This window comes from Schistocerca cancellata, chromosome 8 (assembly GCF_023864275.1).
Source record: "Schistocerca cancellata isolate TAMUIC-IGC-003103 chromosome 8, iqSchCanc2.1, whole genome shotgun sequence".
In the NCBI taxonomy this organism is placed as follows: domain Eukaryota; kingdom Metazoa; phylum Arthropoda; class Insecta; order Orthoptera; family Acrididae; genus Schistocerca; species Schistocerca cancellata.
Genome location: NC_064633.1, coordinates 547,216,731 through 547,240,992, shown reverse-complemented (window position 1 = coordinate 547,240,992; position 24,262 = coordinate 547,216,731). Strand labels below are relative to the sequence as shown.

The window sequence follows — 24,262 nt, the reverse complement described above, 5'->3', positions numbered from 1 at the left end:
GCTTGTTATAAATGTACAAACATGGGTTGCTTTCCAATAAAAAAGGAAGCCACAACAATAGTGAGTTAAGACTTCAAAATTTCAAGGCATCATTCATATCACAGAAGGTAACTCACGTATACAACAAGGCAATATTTGTATTATAATCCAAAACGTTAATTTTTTGTTGTAATGTAAAACAATTTGTAAAGTTATTAGTAAGTTTTGTTCCATAAAAAAATAAGGCAATATAGTTTCAGAACCAAATTCGTAGTCTGAATTTAAACTTCCCTACAATGACAATCACCACACTCGGAAACACTTGAGCACCGTCTTTTCTCTCATTTGTTGCCTGCTATTCGGTTTCTAGATACTGAGTACTTTCACTTCCCTTACCATCCATTATTACAATTTTAATTCTGTATCCTCCTCCTTTTTTCCTCGTAACTGCTTTCAAAAACATGGGACACCATTTATTTTGTACAATAAAGTCATTCTTATCTGAAGTTTCGTAAGTTTACATGAATGTACCACTTTTCCCCATCTCCTTCAGATGATAAAAGATTTTTTATGAATTACGATCATCATCTTAAGAGCTGATAACTAGTCCTTCATAAAAAGATAACACTAAATACCCGTTTTTCATGTCACAATATATTCATTCAAAACACTTTCATTTATTTAATCATAATACTACTTACCAGTTTTATATCACCCAATTTAGCTGCCTTTAGGATCCCCTCTGTTGTTTTTTCCAGCAGATTGCTGAAACATGAAACAAACACTTAAACCAAAGCAAAAAAAATCTATATTTACTTGCAAAAACTTCTTAATCAACCATATTTTTAATGAATACTCAAAATCTGAGAATGGCCTTGTAAATTCCCTAAATAGTAAAAATTGTAATAGACATGAATGTACAGCACATTAAAATTTTATTACTGAGAGAAACTTGTAAAAATTGTTCAAATTTATTTGATTGCTTTAGAACTTTCCACTGTCAAGAAGCAAGCTTCTTTCCTGAGCTACCATAAACATGACGAGTGTCAATTTACTCACTATTTTATTTTATTTCAATACTTTATTTAAATGACAAAAAGAAAAGCAAAGAAAATAATTTTATAATAGTTTTCCATTATACACCAAATTTTGAGAATGCTGAATGTAATGCTCAGCTGCATCCAATTATTTACTTTTTCTAAAGCGGCAAAAAGAAAATTTCAACAATGTAAGGAAAAGATAGATTGCTACATCCTGTACAGATAACATATTACAAGACACTTACACTTTAGCTCTTGGCCACAGCCTACATCAGAAAAACAAACAGGAACACAAGCACACATAGATCCCCACAAACAAGCACACTTCACACACACAGCTGTGACTGAAAGCTAATGTGTAATGTCTTTTAATTGTGACTGTCTGCAACTTAAAGGATCATCTTTATGGTAAATTGCAATCTACCTTTCCATTATATTGTTGATATTCCAACCTGGTGTTTCCACTGTTTGAAAAGAAAGGTTCTAAATTTCATTAAAGTTTCAAATCTTCCTTATTTTTGTTCCACAGAAAAATGATGTGAATAGTCAGTCAACGATTATAACCATAATGGAAATTTCTGGATGGAGCAATATGTAAAATAAGGAAAGGCAACCATTCATCTACAGTGGATCTCTGCATGGAGCACAGAATCATGTAACATAAAACAGCATTCCCAGTAGCTTTCAAGAACTATCCCTGTTTTTAGCAAAAGTAAATATATTCACCCACACACAACCGCACAGACACCCAAAAAGTACACTTCGGCGGCCACAGCAGTATTGATTATTGGTACTCGATTATTGAAAGTAATTGCCTGCACTGATGGAAGTGGGGTGGGGATAGTGATGGATGCAAGGAGGAGGTAGCAGGGTAAAGGCAAGTCTTTGGACAGATGACTGCAGGGACACATCAAGATGAGAAGAGTACAGGGGGCAGAGCAAAACAAGAGGTAGGAAGGAGGAGGTGGGGGGGGGGGGGGGGGGAGGGGAAGGGCTAAGGAGGGGAAAAAGAGTAAGGTGAAGATGACAAGGAAGAGGGAGGTGAGAGAGAAAGGAGAGGAGTTTAAAAGAGGAGAGGGAGAGAGGGAGGGGGGGGGGGGAGCAATGTCCACATGGTAGGGGGCGGAAGAATGGTGGGAGGAGGCAGAGCATGACCTGGCTGTAGATGGAGTGGTAAAGACAGAAGACAGAAGGGAAAGGTAAAGTGAGACAGTGGGAATATGCTAGTGGGGGTTTAGGCCAGGGGGATTGCAAAAATGCTGGATATTCTGAGATATCCTGCACTTTCACAATCACCCTGCCCTAAACATCTCCCTCTTCCTACAGCTCTTTTAACTCTACTCTCTGTACTCTCTTCTTATTGTTGTGCAGCTATGGAGTCACTGGTCCCAAGGTCTGCCTCTTTCCTCCAAGCACCTTCTTGCAACCTTCCCTAAACTCTCTCCATCTCCATCTCCATCAGCTCAGGTAACTGCTTTCAATACTCAAGTATCAATAATTAGTTTTGTCCTGGCCATGGTAGGGTGTATTTGGGTATCAATGTGAATGTGTGTACTTTACCCAGAAAAAGAGCTAGTGCTCGAAAGCTAGTGTGCGAATGCTGTTTTATGTTACGTTTTCTGTCTCCATGCTTCAATCCACTATAGATGATTGGTTGCCTTTCCCTTATTTTATGTACAACTCACATCTAGTCTCTTCTCATCAACTGTTTTCACACAAATGCCTAAAAAGTATTTTAAATTTAAGCACACTGCTTTCAATGAAGGTAATAGCTTTCTGAAATGTTCAAACACAAAACATGAGTCAGTATTGGAATAATCAATACTGAACAAAAAAAAGGCATTCACTTTGATAGTTAGCAACTAATGAATTACTGAAGTAACATACATCAAACTACATAACTACAGAACTGAAGAGTCTTCCTTGAGGGATTAAAACACAAGAAGGAAGATGCGGAAGACTGAGAAAAATGATGGAGACTAACTAAAGAAAAATCACTTAAAGCAGAAATACAGTAGAAAACAGATCTAATGGGACTGAGAAGCAGCGCATAACATTCAAACATAGAAAACATACTGTTTGAGCAAAGGGCAACAATGAAGGTCAAAATCAGAGCCACACTCAGCTAAGTGAACAATGAGTTCTGAACAGAACAATGCAGTCACAATAACAATGTTCTCCACAGCTGTTATATGTCATATGAAAGACAATTTTTTTTTGTCCACCACACTTACTCTTTTGTATTTTTTTCCCACTTTGCCACAACTTATAAATTTCATGTCATCTTTAATGAGCAATCTTTATGACAATAGATGACACACTTCTGGTGACATCCCTTCCTTGCACTATGATGGTATATATTTGTAACAACTTATGAACACTTTTGAAGTAAAGGAGACTATTCACAGACCAACACAAACTTTCTGAGTCATCAACAGGCACACTGAAAAGAATTAAAATTATGCTAGCTTTGAGAAGAAATACTTTAATGAGCTAGAGTATTAATAGTTATGTGCATGCTTGTGATTCCCCCCCCCCCTCCCCCTGCACACACACTGTACAAACCACACTGTGAGGGATATGAGCCCTATGCCACTCCCAATACCACCCCTTGCCAGAAGAATCATACATGAGAGTAAGATCCTGATGCAAGGCCTGTTTGATCTATCTATCCAACACATCTAACTCCAGTCCTTTCACAGGCTTATCCTATCCCATCAGAGGCAGGACCATCAATGAATGCAGCCACATCATATACCAGCTCTGCTGCAATTTCTCCACAGTGTTTTATGTGAGCATGACCACCAACCAGCTCTGCACCAAAATAAATGGCCACGCCAAAGTGTTGGGAAGAAAAGAGCTGACCACTTAGTGGCACACTGTTGAAAACAGTATGCTAGAATTCAATGGCTGCATCATAATCCGTGCATCCGAGTTCTTCCATTTAGCATCAGCTTTTCTTAACTACAAAGATGTAATTTGTAACACATCCTTCTCTCCCATAATCATCATAGCCTCAATCCCTGCTAACCCAATGCACCCATGCCCTCAACCAAACAGTTTCCCCTTCATCTGTCCTGTCATCCCTTCCCAATCCATACCTCCACGTCATCTTCATTAAGCGCACCACATAACTCAATGGCTCCAGGGCCCGTGTGTCGCATATCCAGCCAGTGCACCTGCCACCCCCTCCCTCCCGTGTTCCTATCCTGCACACCTGATGCCTCCCTCTGAGCCCCTTATTACACATCCCCAACTCCTCCACCTGCCAAATTGCACTTCCAACATAGTGTTTCCAGACAGCACAATGTATTTATCCTCTACCTTTTTAAAATATTTCTTCTGAAAGCTAGAATAATTCCCAATGTTCCTGTTATTCAGTAGGTAGTCTTCTTTACTCCTGAAGTACTTTTGTTCCACCAGAACTTTCTTTACCATATTTTTATTTGAAGTCATCTTATGTGATATTCTGGTCATAGTATTGTCGAAATTTTACATAATAACTGTACCACTCTGATGACCGTGGTCTCATTTTAATGCAAGCACCAGCTAACAAGTGACATAGTTACAACTATTAGCAAAGTGAAATATAGAAATTCTGTACAGAATTTTTGGTGGGTAAAAATACTGTGCAATTTACTCTGAAAACATAATGTAATTCAATGGATAAAAAATCTACTCACCACGTGGTGACAGGTAAACCTACATATAAAAGGTATTAGACGTGCAAGCTTCCAGAGCCAGTGGCTCCTTCTTCTGGCAGAAGGGTTGAGGGGGAAGGAAGAGGGATGAAGGAAAAGAACTGATGAGGTTTAGAAAAAGGGACAGAATTTGCAAAAGTCACCTACAACCTGAGGTCAGGGGAGATTTACCGCACAGGATGAGAAGGAAAGACTGATTTTGGGGACTGCAGCAGGCGAGATTTGAAAACCTGAGAGCTTAAAGGTGGAAGAATGGGTGATACGCAGGACAGACATTACTACTAAAACATCATGCTCGAGTTAATAAGAGTGAAAATCAAATTTCATTGTCTGTGATAGAGGTGGGAGGGGGATGGCAAAATATAGACAGGTCAGAAAATGAAAGATGCAGAAAACTAAAACAGAGTGCAGACAGGAATAATTATTGAGAAGAAATGCTGAAACCAAAGAAATTAATGTAAATTAAGGTCAGATGGGTGGAAAGAACCTTGAACATGTTGTAGCACCAGTTCACACCTGCAAAGTTCTGAGAAACTGATGTGTAGAGGGAAGAATCCAGTTGTACATGTGATGAAACAGGCACCAAGGTCATGACTGTCATGTTGCAGTGCAGTGTGTGTTGCCAGTATACACCCTCTGCCTATGACCATTCAATCCTAACTGATAACTTGGTGGTAGTCATGCTGATGTAAAAAGCTGAACATAACAGCTGGTATATGACGTGCCGTTTCACAGGTGGCTCTCCTTTTGACAGTGTATGTTGTGCCAGTTACAGGACTTGTATAGGTGGTGGCAGGAATGTGTATAGGGCACGTCTTTCAGCAAGGACGCTATAGGGTAGAGAGCATAGGATTTGATACGAATATTGCAGAGATTGTGAGGGCAGCAAAAAGCTATTCTAGGTGTGGTGGGTAAAATCTCAGACAGAATGGACCTCATTTCAAGGCTTGATTTTTAGGACGCCATGGCCTTGTTGAAGTAGCTAGATTAATACTGTCAAGACCAGGATAATACTGGGTGACAAGCGGTGCAAGAGGTGTGCTCTTAAGTTGTTTTCTGGCGGTATCACCAGTACCAGGATTGGCTGTGATGGCCCAGGAAATCTGCTTTTGAACTAGGTTGGTGGGATAATTATGTACACTGAAGGCTGAGGTGATAATGATCGTGTATTGCTGTAAGAGTCTGCATCTGAACAAATATGTTTGCCTCAAATGCCAAGGTTGTAAGAGAGGGAAGTTTAACATGGCCAGAATGGCAACTGTCAAAATGTAAGTAGTGTCGTTTGTCGGTAGATTTAATGGGGATGGAAGTGCGTAGCTGGCCTTCGGTGAGAAAGATATCATCAACAAAAGTGGCATGGGATTCAGAACAGGACCACGTGAAATTTAACTGGGATAATGCATTTAGAGATTCCAGGAACTGTAACAGGTTAGCCTCACCATGAGTCCATATGGTAAAGATGTCATCAATGTATCTAATCCAAACTGCTGGCTGAAGGCTTATGGATCCCAGAAAAGCCCCCTCCAAGCGACCAATGAAAAGGTTGGCACATTGAGAAGTCATCCTGGTTCCCATGGCTGTACCCCTGATCTGTTTGTACGTCTGCCCCTCAAAGGTGAAGTAGTCATTGGTAAGTAACAGTTGATTGTGTGAGCATGAAGGATATCATAGGTTTCGAATCAGGTGGGTGCTGACTGAGGAAATGTTCAGCAGCTGACAGACCATGTATATACTGGGAAAGTTGGTACAGAGGGAGTTGGCATCAATGGTGACAAGCAATTTTGGTGGTAGGAGTGGGGCAGGCAAGGATTTCAGACGATCTGGGAAATAATTGGTATCTTTAATATAGGAGGGAAGAGAGCTGCATGTGTTGATCAACTAGGGCACCAACTATGGGATGGCCAGGATGACTGGGTTTGAGGATCTTACAAAGAAGGTAAAAGGTGGGGGTGTGTCATTTGGGTGAGGTAAGAAATTGTATGGATTGAGGTGTTGGTCCTTCTAAGTGGCCTGAGGTTTTAAGAATGGACTGTAGGTCAGTTTCAATCACAGGGATGGGATCTTGATGGCAGATGATGTACGCAGAGGTGTCAGACAGCTGGAATAGACCTTCGTTTACATACTCTTGTCAGTCAAATACCAATAGTAGAAGGGATCTACCACTATGGTAGACCAATCCACTCTATCCAGTTACATTATGTTTCCAAAAACTGATTATTTTCATTGTTAAAATTTATAATAAAAAAGAAAATGGAATCAGAACAAAAAAGCAGAAGAAGAAATATCTCTAAAAACAAAGAAATGAGAGAATACAGGGTGAGACATAAAAATCTGAATGGCAGTAATGCAGATGACAGGAGACAGTATCATAAGGAGGGAAGAAAATAAGATACCCAAAAATTCTCCCATCTGTTAAGGCTTCCTCAAATCTTAACAACTGAACATTTCCTATTCAATAATTGCAATTTCCCATTTTCCATATTTCTTTTTCGCTTGTCTCTTCCATTCACAGCTGTCTTGATCTTAAATCCACTAACATAATTTCTTTATTTAACTGCATTACATCAGCTCACAAGTGCTCAATGTAATGAGTCTGTGCCATACATAGAGTTTTTGTGTCAAGGTGTGGACATAGTGTTCAATACACACCTCCATCAACTATTTCAATACACTCTTTATGACACTGTTATATATTTCACAATAGTGGCTCTATTTATCCCTTAATTTAAATGGTAATTTGTCAATCCTTTAATTTAAGTGGCAATTTGTCAATCATCATGGCAATTAGGTGAATGACTACTATTTTTTATCACTTACTCTTTTGTGGAAGATAAGTCTTTGTACAACAAAGGTGGAACAACACAGTTTACAAAAAGGGCATGCCATGATAGCACAGGGAAGAAAATAATTTAGATATTTTCTGGTTTACAGATATGGTATTTGTCATCCACAAAAAAAAAGAGGAAAAAATTTTTTCAAGAGCTATTGAAAAAGAACACAGAGAGAGGAGAAAATGCTATATTTTCAAATCAGAAGAAAGACAAACTGTAACGTGGTGGTGGGAATCTACTTGTAAATTCAGTAGGGCACTTCAACAGACAGGATTCAGATTCCTCAGATGCTAATACTTTCTACTAGCATTAACTACTCACAATTTATCATGAAGGAACTGAGATTAGTCATTTGTTGGATATCCAGTGGGAAAGCAAGACATCTTGAATACACATAAATCCTTCAACACAACGATACAATCTGTTATACTTACCTTTGTTTTCATATATTTACATTTTTCACCATGTACAGGTTTTATCTCCATCAACCATTTGACATCCACAGCATCATAAATGCCTCTTCCAGACTTTCCACATATTATGATTTTCAGCCACATACAAGTTTTCTGATGTCATCTACCCACTTTTCTTTAGGTGGTCATCTCAACCTTTACTTATCCATTGGAGCTAGTGCAAAGAACAGCCTTGGCTCATACACATCTATTTGTCTGACTACATGTTCCAGCCATCTCCATTTCACTTTTATTACCATCATAACTATCTCTTCCATTCCAGTAAGCTCCCTGAGATATTAGTTTGTTTCCTCTACCTGGCAGCGAAAGACAGGCTTTTAGGTCACTGCAGTTGGTGCAGTGTTATCCCAATGAATAAATTGCATCATCTAAATGTGATTCAGGAAGTTCTGCGAAGTACTCATTCATAACTGCTATGACACTGTATTTAAAATACTTCTCAAATAACAAATTTATTTATATATGGGAATAGGTGGAAGTCAAATAGTGCCAGATAACAGTGAACAGAATAAATGCACCAGTCCATGTTTCAAGTCCCTCAATTTTTCACTGCCAAAGCTCTAATGTGGGCAGACGCATCCTTCTAACATTTACATATTTATCTCAACCAAAATAACTTGCATCATGTTTACAAGGGATGTTCTACATTCTTAAAGGCAATCAAGAGGAATAACCTCTTTTGTGTTTGAGAAAACACTGGCTATAAACTTTCCAGCAGATGAAATGTATTTCACTTTTATTTTGTACAGTGCCAACAGCTTCTACATACTGCTTCAGTTGCTGTTTGATTTCTTATCCACAGTACCAAAGCAGTCCACACAACAAACTGGATTACTTTTAAAATGGTTCACAGTTGGCTGAGAAACTGATTTTAGAACTTGCTACTGATTGTTTAATAATGAATAGGAAAATAGGAATGCGGGTAAGCTACTACAAACAGCACAGCGAATGCATTGTTGTGGCCAAGATAGATACGAAGCCCACACCTACTACAGTAGTACAAGTTTATATGCCAACTAGCTCTGCAGATGACGAAGAAATTGAAGAAATGTATGAGGAAATAAAAGAAATTATTCAGATAGTGAAGGGAGATGAAAATTTAATAGTCATGGGTGACTGGAATTCGAGTGTAGGAATAGGGAGAGAAGGAAACGTAGTAGGTGAATATGGATTGGGGCTAAGAAATGAAAGAGGAAGCCACCTGGTAGAATTTTGCACAGAGCATAACATAATCATAGCTAACACTTGGTTTAAGAATCATGAAAGAAGGTTGTATACATGGAAGGAGCCTGGAGATACTAAAAGGTATCAGATAGATTATATAATGGTAAGACAGAGATTTAGGAACCAGGTTTTAAATTGTAAGACATTTCCAGGGGCAGATGTGGACTCTGACCACAATCTATTGGTTATGACCTGTAGATTAAAACTGAAGAAAGTGCAAAAAGGTGGGAATTTAAGGAGATGGGACCTGGATAAACTGAAAGAACCAGAGGTTGTACAGCGTTTCAGGGAGAGCATAAGGGAACAACTGACAGGAATGGGGGAAAGAAATACAGTATAAGAAGAATGGGTAGCTTTGAGGGATGAAGTAGTGAAGGCAGCAGAGGATCAAGTAGGTAAAAAGACGAGGGCTAGTAGAAATCCTTGGGTAACAGAAGAAATATTGAATTTCATTGATGAAAGGAGAAAATATAAAAATGCAGTAAATGAAGCAGGCAAAAGGGAATACAAACGTCTCAAAAATGAGATCGACAGGAAGTGCAAAATGGCTAAGCAAGGATGGCTACAGGACAAATGTAAGGATGTAGAGGCTTATCTCACTAGGGGTAAGATAGATACTGCCTACAGGAAAATTAAAGGGACCTTTGGAGATAAGAGAACCACTTGTATGAACATCAAGAGCTAAGAAGGAAACACAGTTCTAAGCAAAGAACGGAAAGCAGAAAGGTGGAAGGAGTATATAGAGGGTCTATACAAGGGCGATGTACTTGAAATGGAAATGGAAGAGGATGTAGATGAAGATGAAATGGGAGATATGATACTGCGTGAAGAGTTTGACAGAGCACTGAAAGACCTGAGTCTGAACAAGGCCCCCAGAGTAGACAACATTTGATGACCTTGGGAGAGCCAGTCCTGTCAAAACTCTACCATCTGGTGAGCAATATGTATGAAACAGGAGAAATATCCTCAGACGTCAAGAAGAATATAATCATTCCAATCCCAAAGAAAGCAGGTGTTGACAGATGTGAAAATTACCGAACAATCAGTTTAATAAGCCACAGCTGCAAAATACTAACACGAATTCTTTTCAGACGAATGGAAAAACTAGTAGAAGCCGATCTCGGGGAAGATCAGTTTGGATTCCGTAAAAACACTGGAACACGTGAGGCAATACTGGCCTTACGACTTATCTTAGAAGAAAGATTCAGGAAAGGCAAACCTATGTTTCTAGCATTTGTAGACTTAGAGAAAGCTTTTGACAATGTTGACTGGAATACTCTCTTTCAAATTCTAAAGGTGGCAGGGATAAAATACAGGGAGCGAAAGGCTATTTACAATTTGTACAGAAACCAGATGGCAGTTATAAGAGTCGAGGGACATGAAAGGGAAGCAGTGGTTGGGAAGGGAGTAAGACAGGGTTGTAGCCTCTCCCCGATGTTATTCAATCTGTATATTGAGCAAGCAGTAAAGGAAACAAAAGAAAAATTCGGAGTAGGTATTACAATCCATGGAGAAGAAATAAAAACTTTGAGGTTCGCCAATGACATTGTAATTCTGTCAGAGACAGCAAAGGACTTGGAAGAGCAGATGAATGGAATGGACAGCGTCTTGAAAGGAGGATATAAGGTGAACATCAACAAAAGCAAAACGAGGATAATGGAATGTAGTCGAATTAAGTCGGGTGATGCTGAGGGAATTAGATTAGGAAATGAGACACTTAAAGTAGTAAAGGAGTTTTGCTATTTGGGGAGCAAAATAACTGATGATGGCCAAAGTAGAGAGGATATAAAATGTAGACTGGCAATGGCAAGAAAAGCGTTTCTGAAGAAGAGAAATTTGTTAACATCGAGTATAGATTTAAGTGTCAGGAAGTCACTTCTGAAACTATCTGTATGGAGTGTAGCCATGTATGGAAGTGAAACATGGACGATAAATAGTTTGGACAAGAAGAGAATAGAAGCTTTCGAAATGTGGTGCTACAGAAGAATGCTGAAGATTAGATGGGTAGATCACATAACTAATGAGGAAGTATGGAATAGGATTGGGGAGAAGAGAAGTTTGTGGCACAACTTGACCAGAAGAAGGGATCAGTTGGTAGGACATGTTCTGAGGCATCAAGGGATCACCAATTTAGTATTGGAGTGCAGCATGGAGGGTAAAAATCGTAGAGGGAGACCAAGAGATGAATACACTAAGCAGATTCAGAGAGATGTAGGTTGCAGTAGGTACTGGGAGACGAAGAAGCTTGCATAGGATGGAGCAGCATCGAGAGCTGCATCAAACCAGTCTCAGGACTGAAGACCACAACAACAACAACAACAACAACAACAACTGGTTGTTTTCATCAAATGTGGTATCCATCTTGCACAAAGCTACCTTACAGGCAATTATTCATACAAGATGTATGGTTCTCTTTTATTTTAAAATTCCTATGGCACCATGTAGTTCATACAACTTCAATCATTAATTTTCTCTTCAATGTTTTCTTCTGTGATTGCAGCTATGAGATATCCTTAATATGGATAACCTTCAAGGGAAGTGCAGCCAAATTTCAATTCAACTACATATATCTTCAGGAGACGCAGACTGTTTATAAACCTTCATCCCAATGAAAGAATTTCCATTGGACATAAATAATCCAATCTCTATCTCTCTCTCTCTCTCTCTCTCTCTCTCTCTCTCTCTCTCTCTCTCTCTCTCTCTCTCTCTCCCCTCCCCCCCCCCCCCTCTTTCCCCCACCACTTCTCACCTTGTACTACCCTCTTTTCATAATGTTTCCACTGCAATATCCCTGTATGTACCTGTCAGTTGCCGCATATCACTGAGCGAGTCTTGTGGCATGAAGAATCTGTGCTATACACGCTTTCAAGAGGAAACAGACATTTGTTGAAGGGTAATAAAAAGAAAATATTTTCTGAATAACATTATCTTATCAATCATTGGACTGAAGTATCACTTTATTTTATATTCACTACTGCGCACTTTTGGCTGTGTAGTAATTATCAAGTGACTATCTGAAATATATTTCGATGGTAGGCAATGAAAACCTCGTAACTCTGTTTTGTTAAATTTTACAGGAGAAGGAAAAACGGTTTCTAAAAAATATATGATGTTATATAGATAACGTTGCTGCACATGTAATTATGTAGTAGAAGTCTAGTTACTGACACATTAGTGAATTCTGCTCACTTTCAAACCTCTTTTTGGTAATAAAGTTACTGGTTAATGAAATAACGAGGTTTCCACACTCGGACAGAGTTACGAGATTTTCATTGCCTACAATCAATATTTGGTGTAATGTAGTTAAAATACAAAACATAAAACAACTTACATCATATAATCCATCAAATGAACAAGGAAATACTGCAAAAAAATTACAAGGCCTGTTCTCAGTGATTTGTGAGCTAAAGGTATTTGAAATTGTGAACAATGAGAAATGCCACTAGGCTGACTGGTGACAATCCCGATATCATTTAACCCCAGAAGTGAGGATGGCAGTATGAAGTGACATGTAAAACATACCTCTGGTACAATGGAATAAATTTCAGCTTAGAATCCATACGACTTACTACCTACAGAAACTATGACATCCACAGCACTGTTTGTGATTTGCATAGAGGGGATGGTGGAGGGGACAGGGAGAGGATTGTGTAAGCACATTTATATATACAAACCTATTAACTGCATTGTTCCTATTGCTGACAGTTTCAAAAAACTTTACCTTAGAACAGTTGATAAATGAGCATATGCTTCTTCAATGTTTTCACTTCAGAACTGTTCACAGCAGCTTTTAACACAATTTAATTTTCTCATGGAACAGACCATTTCTTGGTATCCAACAAAGCATTACATATATAATTTTGTTCCCAGAGAATACTGCTGGCATATATACAAAAACAAATTTTAGTATCCCCACCAGCAGACATCACTATTTAGGCAGATGAGATGGCACGGGTCCAGCTCTAATACGAGTATACTGCCGTACACGTATTCACGTGGGTTCAGATGCTCTGCTTCCCACAGGTCAGTTCACATGGTAAGTTCACTCCTCTCATGGGCTTCCGTTCTGAGACTGCTACTGAACCACTGTTGGCCTGTACTTAATACTAACATTGTCATGTCTTCTGCAAATACTAAAGTGGCAACAAAGGACGTTCTTACATGTGATGTCCCTCTTTTTTACTCTTTCCCTATTTTTATAGTGCTCACTGTGGCCTACCATGGAACCAGCCTCTCTGCAATACTAGCAGAGGCAGGAACTGATAACCCAGAATGTGGACTTGCTTCGCACCATGCCCTTGCTGGTGGGGGTCACATTATCACTGGGCAGTTTTCTTTGTTGCCCCACCATCATCTGCCAGTTCTGATGAGTCTGCACTCATTACCAGCACCAGCTGCTGCTGCAGTGTCAAGTAGGGTGCAGTGTCGATCAGGCTGATTATTTTGGCTCGTTGTTGTCCAGCAGCATGGGTTTATACGAAGTTGTCCAATGTTTGAAGCCTTTCACTGAGCACAACAGGCTTCTCTTTGATGAAGCTTTCACAGTATTTCGGCCATCAAACCCGTGTAGTGGTTGCACAGTTGCAGTTTAACCAACATCACAAGTTTCCTGGGCAGTTGCACACAGCCTGAATCACCGACTTGCAAGGCCTCTGGCGTAAGTGTCATTGTGAGTGTCCCAGATATGCTACTTCTTACACAGACTTGCTAATTCAGGAAATGTGATTCTCTGGTTAGCTCCTAACCCCAAGGTTCAGACTAGAGATTGACATCGTTTGACCCTTCTTTAGCTCACATAGCCCACATGTGGAATCGTATTAGCTTATGGCGGCGGCTAGAGACTTCCTTTCTAATGATTGGCATGTGGCTCAATTAGGTGTGCATGGTCAACAGCCCCCAGTGTTCCGTGGTATACTGCAGGTGGCCTCGCCTCCCACCGAGTCACACATGTTGACGATTCTGGTGTAACAGTGTTGCAGAGCTGTCTGTCTTGCCAGCACTGAGCTCAATGGGTTCACATCACTCGCAGTGTTGTAAGTAATGTCCACAGTAATTTTTGGGTCCTCAGCGTCATTCTCCTTCTGCTAGTTGGGTGACCCAGTGTTCCTATATAAAGGGTGAAGTCCTCCACACCCACACCATGGCCAACACCAAAGGTCTACTACCATCTCTGCATAGGGGTAAGTGATCACTAAGTGAGGTCTTTGCACAATGTGGGTACTGTAGCATTTGCGTACATCCAGTTATAATTAACCATTAATATGTGCTCATCTGGAGATAGATTGAGTCAAAAATTGGATGAAGGGTAGCAGTTTGAAGGGTAGAGGAAAAAAAGTGCCAAGGCAAGAGCCAAGACAAAAAAATTCTGCGATACTCATGTTGGGTAGTAAGAGCAGTAGCTGATTGCTCGTGCAAGGGTTAGGTAAGTTAGCAGCATCACCAACAACACCCTAAGGCTGGAGTAATTCACCTTTAGGAATCCCCACTCAACACAATAAACCCTCCATGCAGTTAAACATATAACACATGGCTACAATACGAACAAAGCCACAGGGCCTGCGTTCCTGGACATTGAAAAAGCTTTTGACCATACACTAATATCTCACCAACAGGCCAAACAGTTGACACGAAATGGTATTCAAGCTGGAGTACCCCAGGGCTGCATGTTGGGGGCCATGATGTTCAAACTCTACATTAATGATCTCCCAGAAACACAAAACACGACATTAGCCATCTAAATAGAAGACACAGCCATCCTTGAGTAAGACTGGAAACCATCAAACATAAATTCACGATTACAGACAACACTCAGAACTGTCAAGACTTGGTTCAAACGGTGGCATATTAAAATAAGCATTGACAAGTGCAAAGTGGTTCTGTTCACACATAGACCAAAATTACTGTGCAGCAAACATCAACAATGTAGAGACATAACGCTACACACACGCCAAATCATTTCTGCAAGAAAGTTAGATACCTCAGTATCTGGCTGGACCAGAAATTTACATTGGGGGGGGGGGGGGGGGGGGGGTGGAGCTCACAGAATATGTTGCCAACAGAGTGCACATAAAGCTCAAACAACTCTACCTTATGCTCAACAGGGAAAGTACATTAGATAGGAAGGTATATACATGACGATGATCAGACCTCTGATGATGTATGCAGCTCCCACACGGCTGTGTCATCTGCAGTTCATACATAACAAAGTGCCACGTATCAGCAATTCTCCACGCTACACTCGCACTGCTGATCTACACAATGAATACCGCCTTGAAACCCTTAAGGGAATATTAAAAAAACTCACCACGTGACTATACAGGAACACTCGAACAATCCTTTCATCTTTACTCTGGGAAACATTGACCACAAGCTTAGGTGGAAGCATAAGTGACCAAAGACACTGCTAGCTAGGGCCTAACCACCTACGGCAAGCTAACCCACACTCACAAGTGACAACATTGGCGAGTCAATGCACATCAGCACTACTGACTGGATATGAAAGCTGCTATCACAGGCGACCAACAGGCAACAGTAGGGAAGCCAATAAACTTGCACATTAAGGCACAAACAAACAGCCTGCACTACCCAACACTGTGCACCCAGTACATGACTTATCGGACACTAACCATTAATGAACTCGACTGTTACAGGTATGGTGATGCTGGCCAAGAAGATAACGCCAGTACCCAACTGTGGCTGCAGAGTGACAGCCCTTCACAAAGTTGAAGGATCTGCCTGTATGATACCTGTTCCTGGCCCTGATTGTCATTTGTTTCATGTACACCGAGATGCCTGCACATAGAGGCCATATGTACAGTCTGCCATAAGTTAGGGCTTTGGCAGCTGCTTGTGACTGTGGGCGGGCCGCGTTTCAGTCGTGGGACATCCCGGTGTTTTCCCTGGACTCTGGGGCTGTCTCAGCCACCCCGCACATGTAGCCCCAGTGTATTTTGCTGACATTGATAGTGGAAGGGCAGATGGTCAAATTCGAAGTACACATGGAGCATCAGTCAGTCTCATTAATTTTAATATGTATGACTTCTTGGGGTGCCCAGAGTTGCAATGGCCACTCCATCATGTTGTGTCTGAAAGTAAAGCAATTTATTTCCTTGCAAGGGCAATTCTCCATCTCCAAGAGTTACAAGAACGTGGAATGGCAACTTCGCTGTTAGTGGTCAATTCACCATTGGTGCAGAATATCTTTGGGCTTGGTACTTTTTCCAGTTTTGAATTTAGTGTCTCAATTAATTCCTTTTCAAGTTTGGACTCCTTACTGCAAACAGCCCACTGTTTGAGAATACCTTGGATGGACAGAAAATTTTGTGGCACATGTTTGTCTAGCCACCAGTGGTACACACTCTTTGTTGCCCCTGCCCCATTCCCTTCACCACACACAACAATGTAAAGTCTGAGTTGCAAAGTTGGCAGGATCAGGATATCATTTCTTCTAATTTGCTAAGTCACCCCTTTGATTGCAATTCAGAAACCCGATGATGCCAGGCTCCTTTGCAACAAGTTTAAACAGACTGTCATTGTGCAATGTGTAGTGGATTCGTATTCCATTCTGTGGTGGGTGGAGTCGTTGGCAAAGTTGTCATGGTGGCCAGTATTTTTCGAGCATTGACTTGCACGATGCTTACTAGACGCCATTTCTTGGATTTTCCTGGTCCTTGAAACCCCCATTGGGCTAAACCAGTTTAATTGCTTACCTTTTGGAATGTCATCTGCACCTGGAATTTGCCAACAGTATCTGGATCAGTGTCAATTACCCTGATGACATCTGTGTCTCGTGCCCTACTAGGAAGGAGAATTTACTCAATCCTCAATCTACACAGCTGGAAATGGAAAAAAGAACACATTGACACCGGTGTGTCAGACCCACCATACTTGCTCCAGACACTGCGAGAGGGCTGTACAAGCAATGATCACACGCACGGCACAGCGGACACACCAGGAACCGCGGTGTTGGCCGTCGAATGGCGCTAGCTGCACAGCATTTGTGCACCGCCGCCGTCAGTGTCAGCCAGTTTGCCGTGGCATACGGAGCTCCATCACAGTCTTTAACACTGGTAGCATGCCGCGACAGCATGGACGTGAACCGTATGTGCAGTTGACGGACTTTGAGCGAGGGCGTATAGTGGGCATGCGGGAGGCCGGGTGGACGTACCGCCGAATTGCTCAACACGTGGGGCGTGAGGTCTCCACAGTACATCGATGTTGTCGCCAGTGGTCGGCGGAAGGTGCACGTGCCCGTCGACCTGGGACCGGACCGCAGCGACGCACGGACGCACACCAAGACCGTAGGATACTATGCAGTGCCGTAGGGGACCGCACCGCCACTTCCCAGCAAATTAGGGACGCTGTTGCTCCTGGGGTATCGGCGAGGACCATTCGCAACCGTCTCCATGAAGCTGGGCTACGGTCCCACACACCGTTAGGCCGTCTTCCGCTCACGCCCCAACATCGTCCAGCCCGCCTCCAGTGGTGTCGCGACAGGCGTGAATGGAGGGACGAATGGAGACGTGTCGTCTTCAGCGATGAGAGTCGCTTCTGCCTTGGTGCCAATGATGGTCGTATGCGTGTTTGGCGCCGTGCAGGTGAGCGCCACAATCAGGACTGCATACGACCGAGGCACACAGGGCCAACACCCGGCATCATGGTGTGGGGATCGATCTCCTACACTGGCCGTACACCACTGGTGATCGTCGAGGGGACACTGAATAGTGCACGGTACATCCAAACCGTCATCGAACCCATCGTTCTACCATTCCTAGACCGGCAAGGGAACTTGCTGTTCCAACAGGACAATGCACGTCCGCATGTATCCCGTGCCACCCAACGTGCTCTAGAAGGTGTAAGTCAACTACCCTGGCCAGCAAGATCTCCGGATCTGTCCCCCATTGAGCATGTTTGGGACTGGATGAAGCGTCGTCTCACGCGTTCTGCACGTCCAGCACGAACGCTGGTCCAACTGAGGCGCCAGGTGGAAATGGCATGGCAAGCCGTTCCACAGGACTACATCCAGCATCTCTACGATCGTCTCCATGGGAGAATAGCAGCCTGCATTGCTGCGAAAGGTGGATATACACTGTAGTAGTGCCGACATTGTGCATGCTCTGTTGCCTGTGTCTATGTGCCTGTGGTTCTGTCAGTGTGATCATGTGATTTATCTGACACCAGGAATGTGTCAATAAAGTTTCCCCTTCCTGGGACAATGAATTCACGGTGTTCTTATTTCAATTTCCAGGAGTGTATTTTCGAGTGCCTCCTGCAGAATAGCACTCCTTGCAGGCTGGAGAACTGCTGTTATCTCCCAGAGGATACATTTTTTGGGTCATGTGCTTAGTAAAGATGCTCTTGTCCCCACTGATGAGCACATCAAGGCCACTGTCCACCTGTCAGCACCCATAACCTGAAGGATTTGTTTGGTAAGATTTCTTATTATGCTCAGTTCACTCTCCAGGACATACACATCTGCCAGCCTTTTAACCAGCTTCACTGGTATTGCGTTAAGTCTGTCTAGTCTGCGAAGTGCCAACAGGCTTTTCAGTCTCTCAAAAAACGTTCATGCTCTGCTCCCCATCTGGTGTCCTTCATGCCATATTAACCTTTAACCCTGGTCTGTGCTGCATCCCAGCATGACATTGGTGCTGTCCTGTCCCACTGGAACCTGGATGGCACTGGAAGACACTTTCCTCTGGGCAACATAATTATTCACATAGGGAAAAGGAACTGTTAGTTATTACTTTCGGGTTAAAAAGTTTCATGTCTTCCTGTATGGGGCAATGTTTCTCCTCATCACTGACCACAAACTATTGATATCCAGGACAGGACAGCCCACCAGTTATGGTGGCGAGTCCCTCTTTCTCAGTAACTATAGTTACGACATTTGTTACTGCTCCACTGCCCAGAGTGACAATACAGATGAACTATTGTGGCTAGTGGTCGAATCTGATCCACAGTTCGATCAGCAGGAGGCACTCATGTTCACATTGGATACTGCCTTTCAGTATGTGTCACACTGGGGTATGACTCAGATGAAGTCAGTGGTGCGACATCACATTTACTGGCTGATGATTGATTGTGACACTGAATATCAGGTATAGGCTTTTGGTGTCTATGCATGGAACCAGGTTGCACCACCATGCCACATCTCACCTTGGCCTTTCCCAAAAGGAAAAGGGGAGAAGATACAGGGCAACTTCGCAAGTCCATTTTTGGGCAACACGTGGTTGTTGGTGGCCAATATGCTGCTGAATTTCCTGCACATCGCCAAGCTGTCCCTCAAGTCATCGACTACCATTGTTTGCTCATAGTCAGTTACTTTTGCCACTGAGAGATCCTTACCTCGTGTCCAATAATGGTAGGGAATTTTTGTTGTGGGAGCCTGCAGATGGTATCCGGCATCTGATTACCACCCCATTTCAACTGGCTTCTAACTCAGAGGTGGAGTGTTTCATGCTTACATTTAGGATTCCTAATGAAGAAGTCCAAGTCTGCCTGTTCCCACAACACTGTGTTGTCAAGTTTTCTGACTACCTACCAGACAACGGAACATTTGCATGGTCACCAAGCATATGTCTCCTGGATTTGTTGCACCCTGAGTTTCATGCCATGGAACACCGTAGCTTACCACATTTTCTTCCGGGGCTGTTGTTAGGCCCCAGTCCTTTGGCTGCCAACTGGGGTGACTGCTAGGTATTGCGGTCAGCCATAAAGGTCGGCAGTTATTTGTTGTGAATGTCAGTGGGAGCAGCTGACCCATCACGCACATCAGTTGCGTACACGCCTGTTAGAGTGATGCTGCTGTGGCCTTCCAGTCAGTTAAGTTACAGGGTTGATCGTGAAGTCATACCAAGTATGGGCTCCCACTTGCAATAGCATGCCCCACCATTGCCATCTGCTCCGCGTCCTCCGCCATCCTTCTGTTGCCAGCAACCTTGGGCCCCAGTGAGGCTCGCTCTCCCACCTGGCAAAGTGAACCCCAACCTGCTCCCCTTCTAGACCTCATCCCCTTTGTCGATGTAGCTGACCTCATCCCCACTACCACTGGTGGACCAACCATTGTTGCAGCCACTGTGTCCTTCCACCTAAGTAAATGGTGTGAAGATTTTGTTCTTTAAGAGTGTAAGCTCATTTACTGCTTTTAGCATCTCATTTCTTTATTTAATTCACCCAGCATCAGCTGATGTAATTTCACTACATACCAATACTGTTGTTTCACTTTTGTTGACATTGACCTAACGACCTCTTTCAAAACTCTGTGTATTCTGTACAATTGCTCTTCCAAACCAGCAGCACTGATGTTGCCTAATTCAGTGTTCAATCCACTTCTGGGTTCTCCAGTGCCCTCTACGGTTCCATGCTGGAGGTCACAGCCTGAGCCTGGTCATTTGTGGCTCTACGCAGTTTTCTCAGGGGGGAGGGATTTAGTGTCCCCACCAGTGGACATCACGGTGGAGGTAGATGAACAGTGGAGTAGTTCTGAAACCTGCAATGGAAGGCACATGTGTCATGTCATAAGGGCAGACCTACTGATGGAAGTGTTTACTTCCAAGTAGCAGTAAACAGAGCAACCCAGTGCTCATGCGGAGTTAACATGCTGCAGACCTCACCTGGACCTTTGTCCACACCAGCTGCCTGCTGAGTAGATTTCTGTACACGTTTTAGGCAAGTTTGGAAGCTCTGCATCTCACAGATCAATTCACACAGCAGGTACATTTCTCTTCCAGGTTCTATTCCTCTGTTACCAAGCCACTGTCGGCCCAATAAGTACTTGCACTGACAGTGTTAAGCAGCAGCATTTTCATTCCTCCTGCAGATACTAAACAAATAATGAAAGTGCTGTCTGTTTCCGGAACCTTTTGTTCCATGCCTTCCTTCTCAGACACTGTAGGTTCTCTTACCCAGAATTCTTATTGACAAGTGGACTTGGTGTTCTAAAAGTTAATAGTGCTGTCATTACTTACTTTTTGTATGTCTGTTGGCAGTAACTGGATTCACACCACTTTACAAGAAAGGACTGTCTTTCCTCGCCTCATTCTTTCATAACTTAATAATTGAAGTACTATTTGATAACATTTTGAAACCTAACTAACTAGTCTGAAGATTTTGTTATTTAAGACTGGAAGCTCCTTTACTACTTTTAGCATCTCATTTTTTCATTTAATATACTCAGCATCACCTGATTTAATTCAACTACATTCCAATAATCTTGTTTTACTTTCGTTGACATCCACCTCATAAACTCTTTTCACAACACTATCTATTCTGTTCAACTGCTCTTCCAAGTCCTTTATCATTGCTGATTGAATTACAATGTCACTGGCAAACTTCTACTTTTTATTACTTCTCCCTGAGGTTTAGCTGTCTCCCCAAATTTCTCCTTGGTTTCCTTTACTGCTTGCTCTAAGTACATATTGACTGACAGGGGAGAAAGGTTACAACTTTGTCACACTCGTTTCTCAGCAATTGCCTCAATATCACAACCTTCAACTCTTACAATTGCAATTCTGCACAAATCGTACATAAATTTTCACACTCTGTGTTTTACCCTTGCTACCTTCATAATTTCAAAGTGTGTATTCTAGTCAACACAGTCAAAAGCATTCCCTAAATCCAAAAGTGCTATAAATGTAGGTAAATAGTATCAGCCTCATGAATCCCTACATTTCTCTGAAACTCAATGGCATTCTTCTGTAAATAATTTGTTTCAGTATTTTGCAACAATGAGTTGTTGAATTTCAGCACTAATATGTAAAAATATATTTTTAGTAATATTACAGAGAAATATGTTAAACAAAATCACTACATTTCATATTCTAAAGTAGAATTTATTGTTGTACTTAACCGTAGTACAAATTTATAAATTGTTTTCATTGCTGAAACATTAGTCAGATTATTTGAATCTGAATTTAAATGTTATTGTCTGGTGAGCGAACCCTTCACTTTTAGCAGTGGGAAACATGCCAATGATTCTACCATGCCCACCCTAAAAGTATCAAGATGGAAATATGTAACCGAGTCTTCTGTAGCCATCATATGTAGTACGTTCCACCTGTGTCACTTCAGTGAGGTGGCAACACCGCAAGGCTGTACCTACCGTATTTACTCGAATCTAAGCTGCACTTTTTTTCCGGTTTTTGTAATCCAAAAAGCTGCCTGCGGCTTAGAATCAAGTGCAAAGCAAGCGGAAGTTCTGAAAAATGTTGGTGGGTGCCGCCACGACTAACTTCTGCCGTCAAATATATGTAGCGCTACACAGGCATGCTTTGTAGGCACAAAGATAAAACTGGCACCAAAACCTCTGCGTCAGTAAATAAATAAAAAAATAAATAAATAAAAAAAAAAGGTGTAAGACGAGCTTTTTTTCTCCGCCCCGAGTTTCGACAACGGCATTTTCACAGATTATCCAACGAAGTAAATACAAATTCCGTATTGTTCATCTTCGAATGTAGCAGCATTTCAATGTACTACAAAGATCCGACTGGCAAGACTGGGATGTTTGTCAATATGGCCAAATCTGCGTTCTGAATTTTTTCCTACCTGTGAGAAGAGATGGTTGCTGATAGGAACTTGTATGAATTGTGAATCACATGCAGTATTCTCTTCACCATAAGAATAATACGAAAATAAACATTTTGCCATGTACTGTTTCGTGTTTGCTGCTATCTCATTTAAATCCTGTCTGCCTAATAAACTACTCTCTCTCTCTCTCTCTCTCTCTCTCTCTCTCTCTCTCTCTCTCTCTCTCTCTCTCTCTTTTTAATTGTAAGCGGCGGTAGCGTGCACAAAAGCAAGCTATGCCGCGAGCGGCGACAGGCCGTAAACACGCACTATCAGAATGCAACAAACAATGCATGACACAGTACAGTAATGCATTTTCAGCTTAGAGTGACGTAAACACCTATAACAAAGAAAACGGTGCTTATCAGATCAAAGAAAAATAAGCAATCAATTCAAACCAGACGAAGCACGTGAAAAAGGAAGGGTACCCGTATAAATACGGACGGAGCGCCTGACGCATAGCAATGGCTACCTGGTAAAGCTTAACTGCTAAGCTTACGACTCGAACCAAACTACTGTAGCTGTATCGTCATTCATTCGACCTAAATTGTGTCTCATATTACAATGGGCCAACTTTGTTTTGATTTGGAGATGCGGCCTAAAACTTTTCTCTCCCCTTGAATTTCGAGTCTCAAATTTCAGGTGCGGCTTAGATTCGGGAAATTTTTTCCCCTTGATTTCGAGTCTCATTTTTCAGGTGCGGCTTAGATTCGAGTGCGGCTTAGATTCAAGTAAATACGGTACACACATCAAAAATACCTGTCTTATCAATCAGTAGCCACAGACAATTATTTCATTCAGTTATGTAAATCTATCTGGATTATGTCTGTCTCAGCTATTCTTTGCCCTCAGGTTCCCACTGAACTTCCATTGTTTTCATACATCACAATTCAGATTCTAAATATTAATATGTAGACAGAGAAAATATTTTTGCCAAGAGGCATCAGAGAAAAACCATGGAGAACAACATTAAATTACTTTAGTTGGAATCAGGGGGCCCTTCTACAGTCAAAAGAGAAAAATGGATTGTTAATACCAGATGGGATTTTAAACATGGTAACTTAGAAATTGTAGTAACCAAGTCAAAGATAAGCAGGGAGATGTCATAACTGAGCCAATAAGGAGATGAAATTATGTGCAGGAAAAATAGGAAAGAAGTATGAAAAATATGTAAGAAAATAAATAAATGAAATGAAAATGAAAGGAAAGGAATAAGGAAATGAAAGAATAAGAGAAACAAGGACAGAAAATTAACATTAATGCCATGTGTTTGATCAAATACAGACTACAATGTGTGTAATGCATACATCCACACAACAACAAACAGTGAAAATTCAAAAGCTGTGAAACAGTCATCACTGCTTTCTAAGTAGTTGTCCACTAGTCAACACAAAGTGAGCTGTAGTCTATCCTTAAACTGTTAGTAGAAACTTCTAACTTTGTCACAG

General features: G+C 41.7%; 1 protein-coding gene across 4 annotated transcripts in view; it reads right to left on the bottom strand.

Moving 5' to 3' along the window:
- Positions 1–24,262, bottom strand: part of LOC126095046 (eye-specific diacylglycerol kinase) — a 1,048,134-nt gene that overhangs the window by 61,658 nt on the left and 962,214 nt on the right. For all 4 annotated transcript variants that reach the window (XM_049909722.1, XM_049909721.1, XM_049909723.1 and 1 more), the window contains one exon: positions 681–744. In XM_049909722.1, the coding sequence (XP_049765679.1) occupies positions 681–744 (64 nt within the window). The remainder of the gene's footprint in view (positions 1–680; positions 745–24,262) is intronic.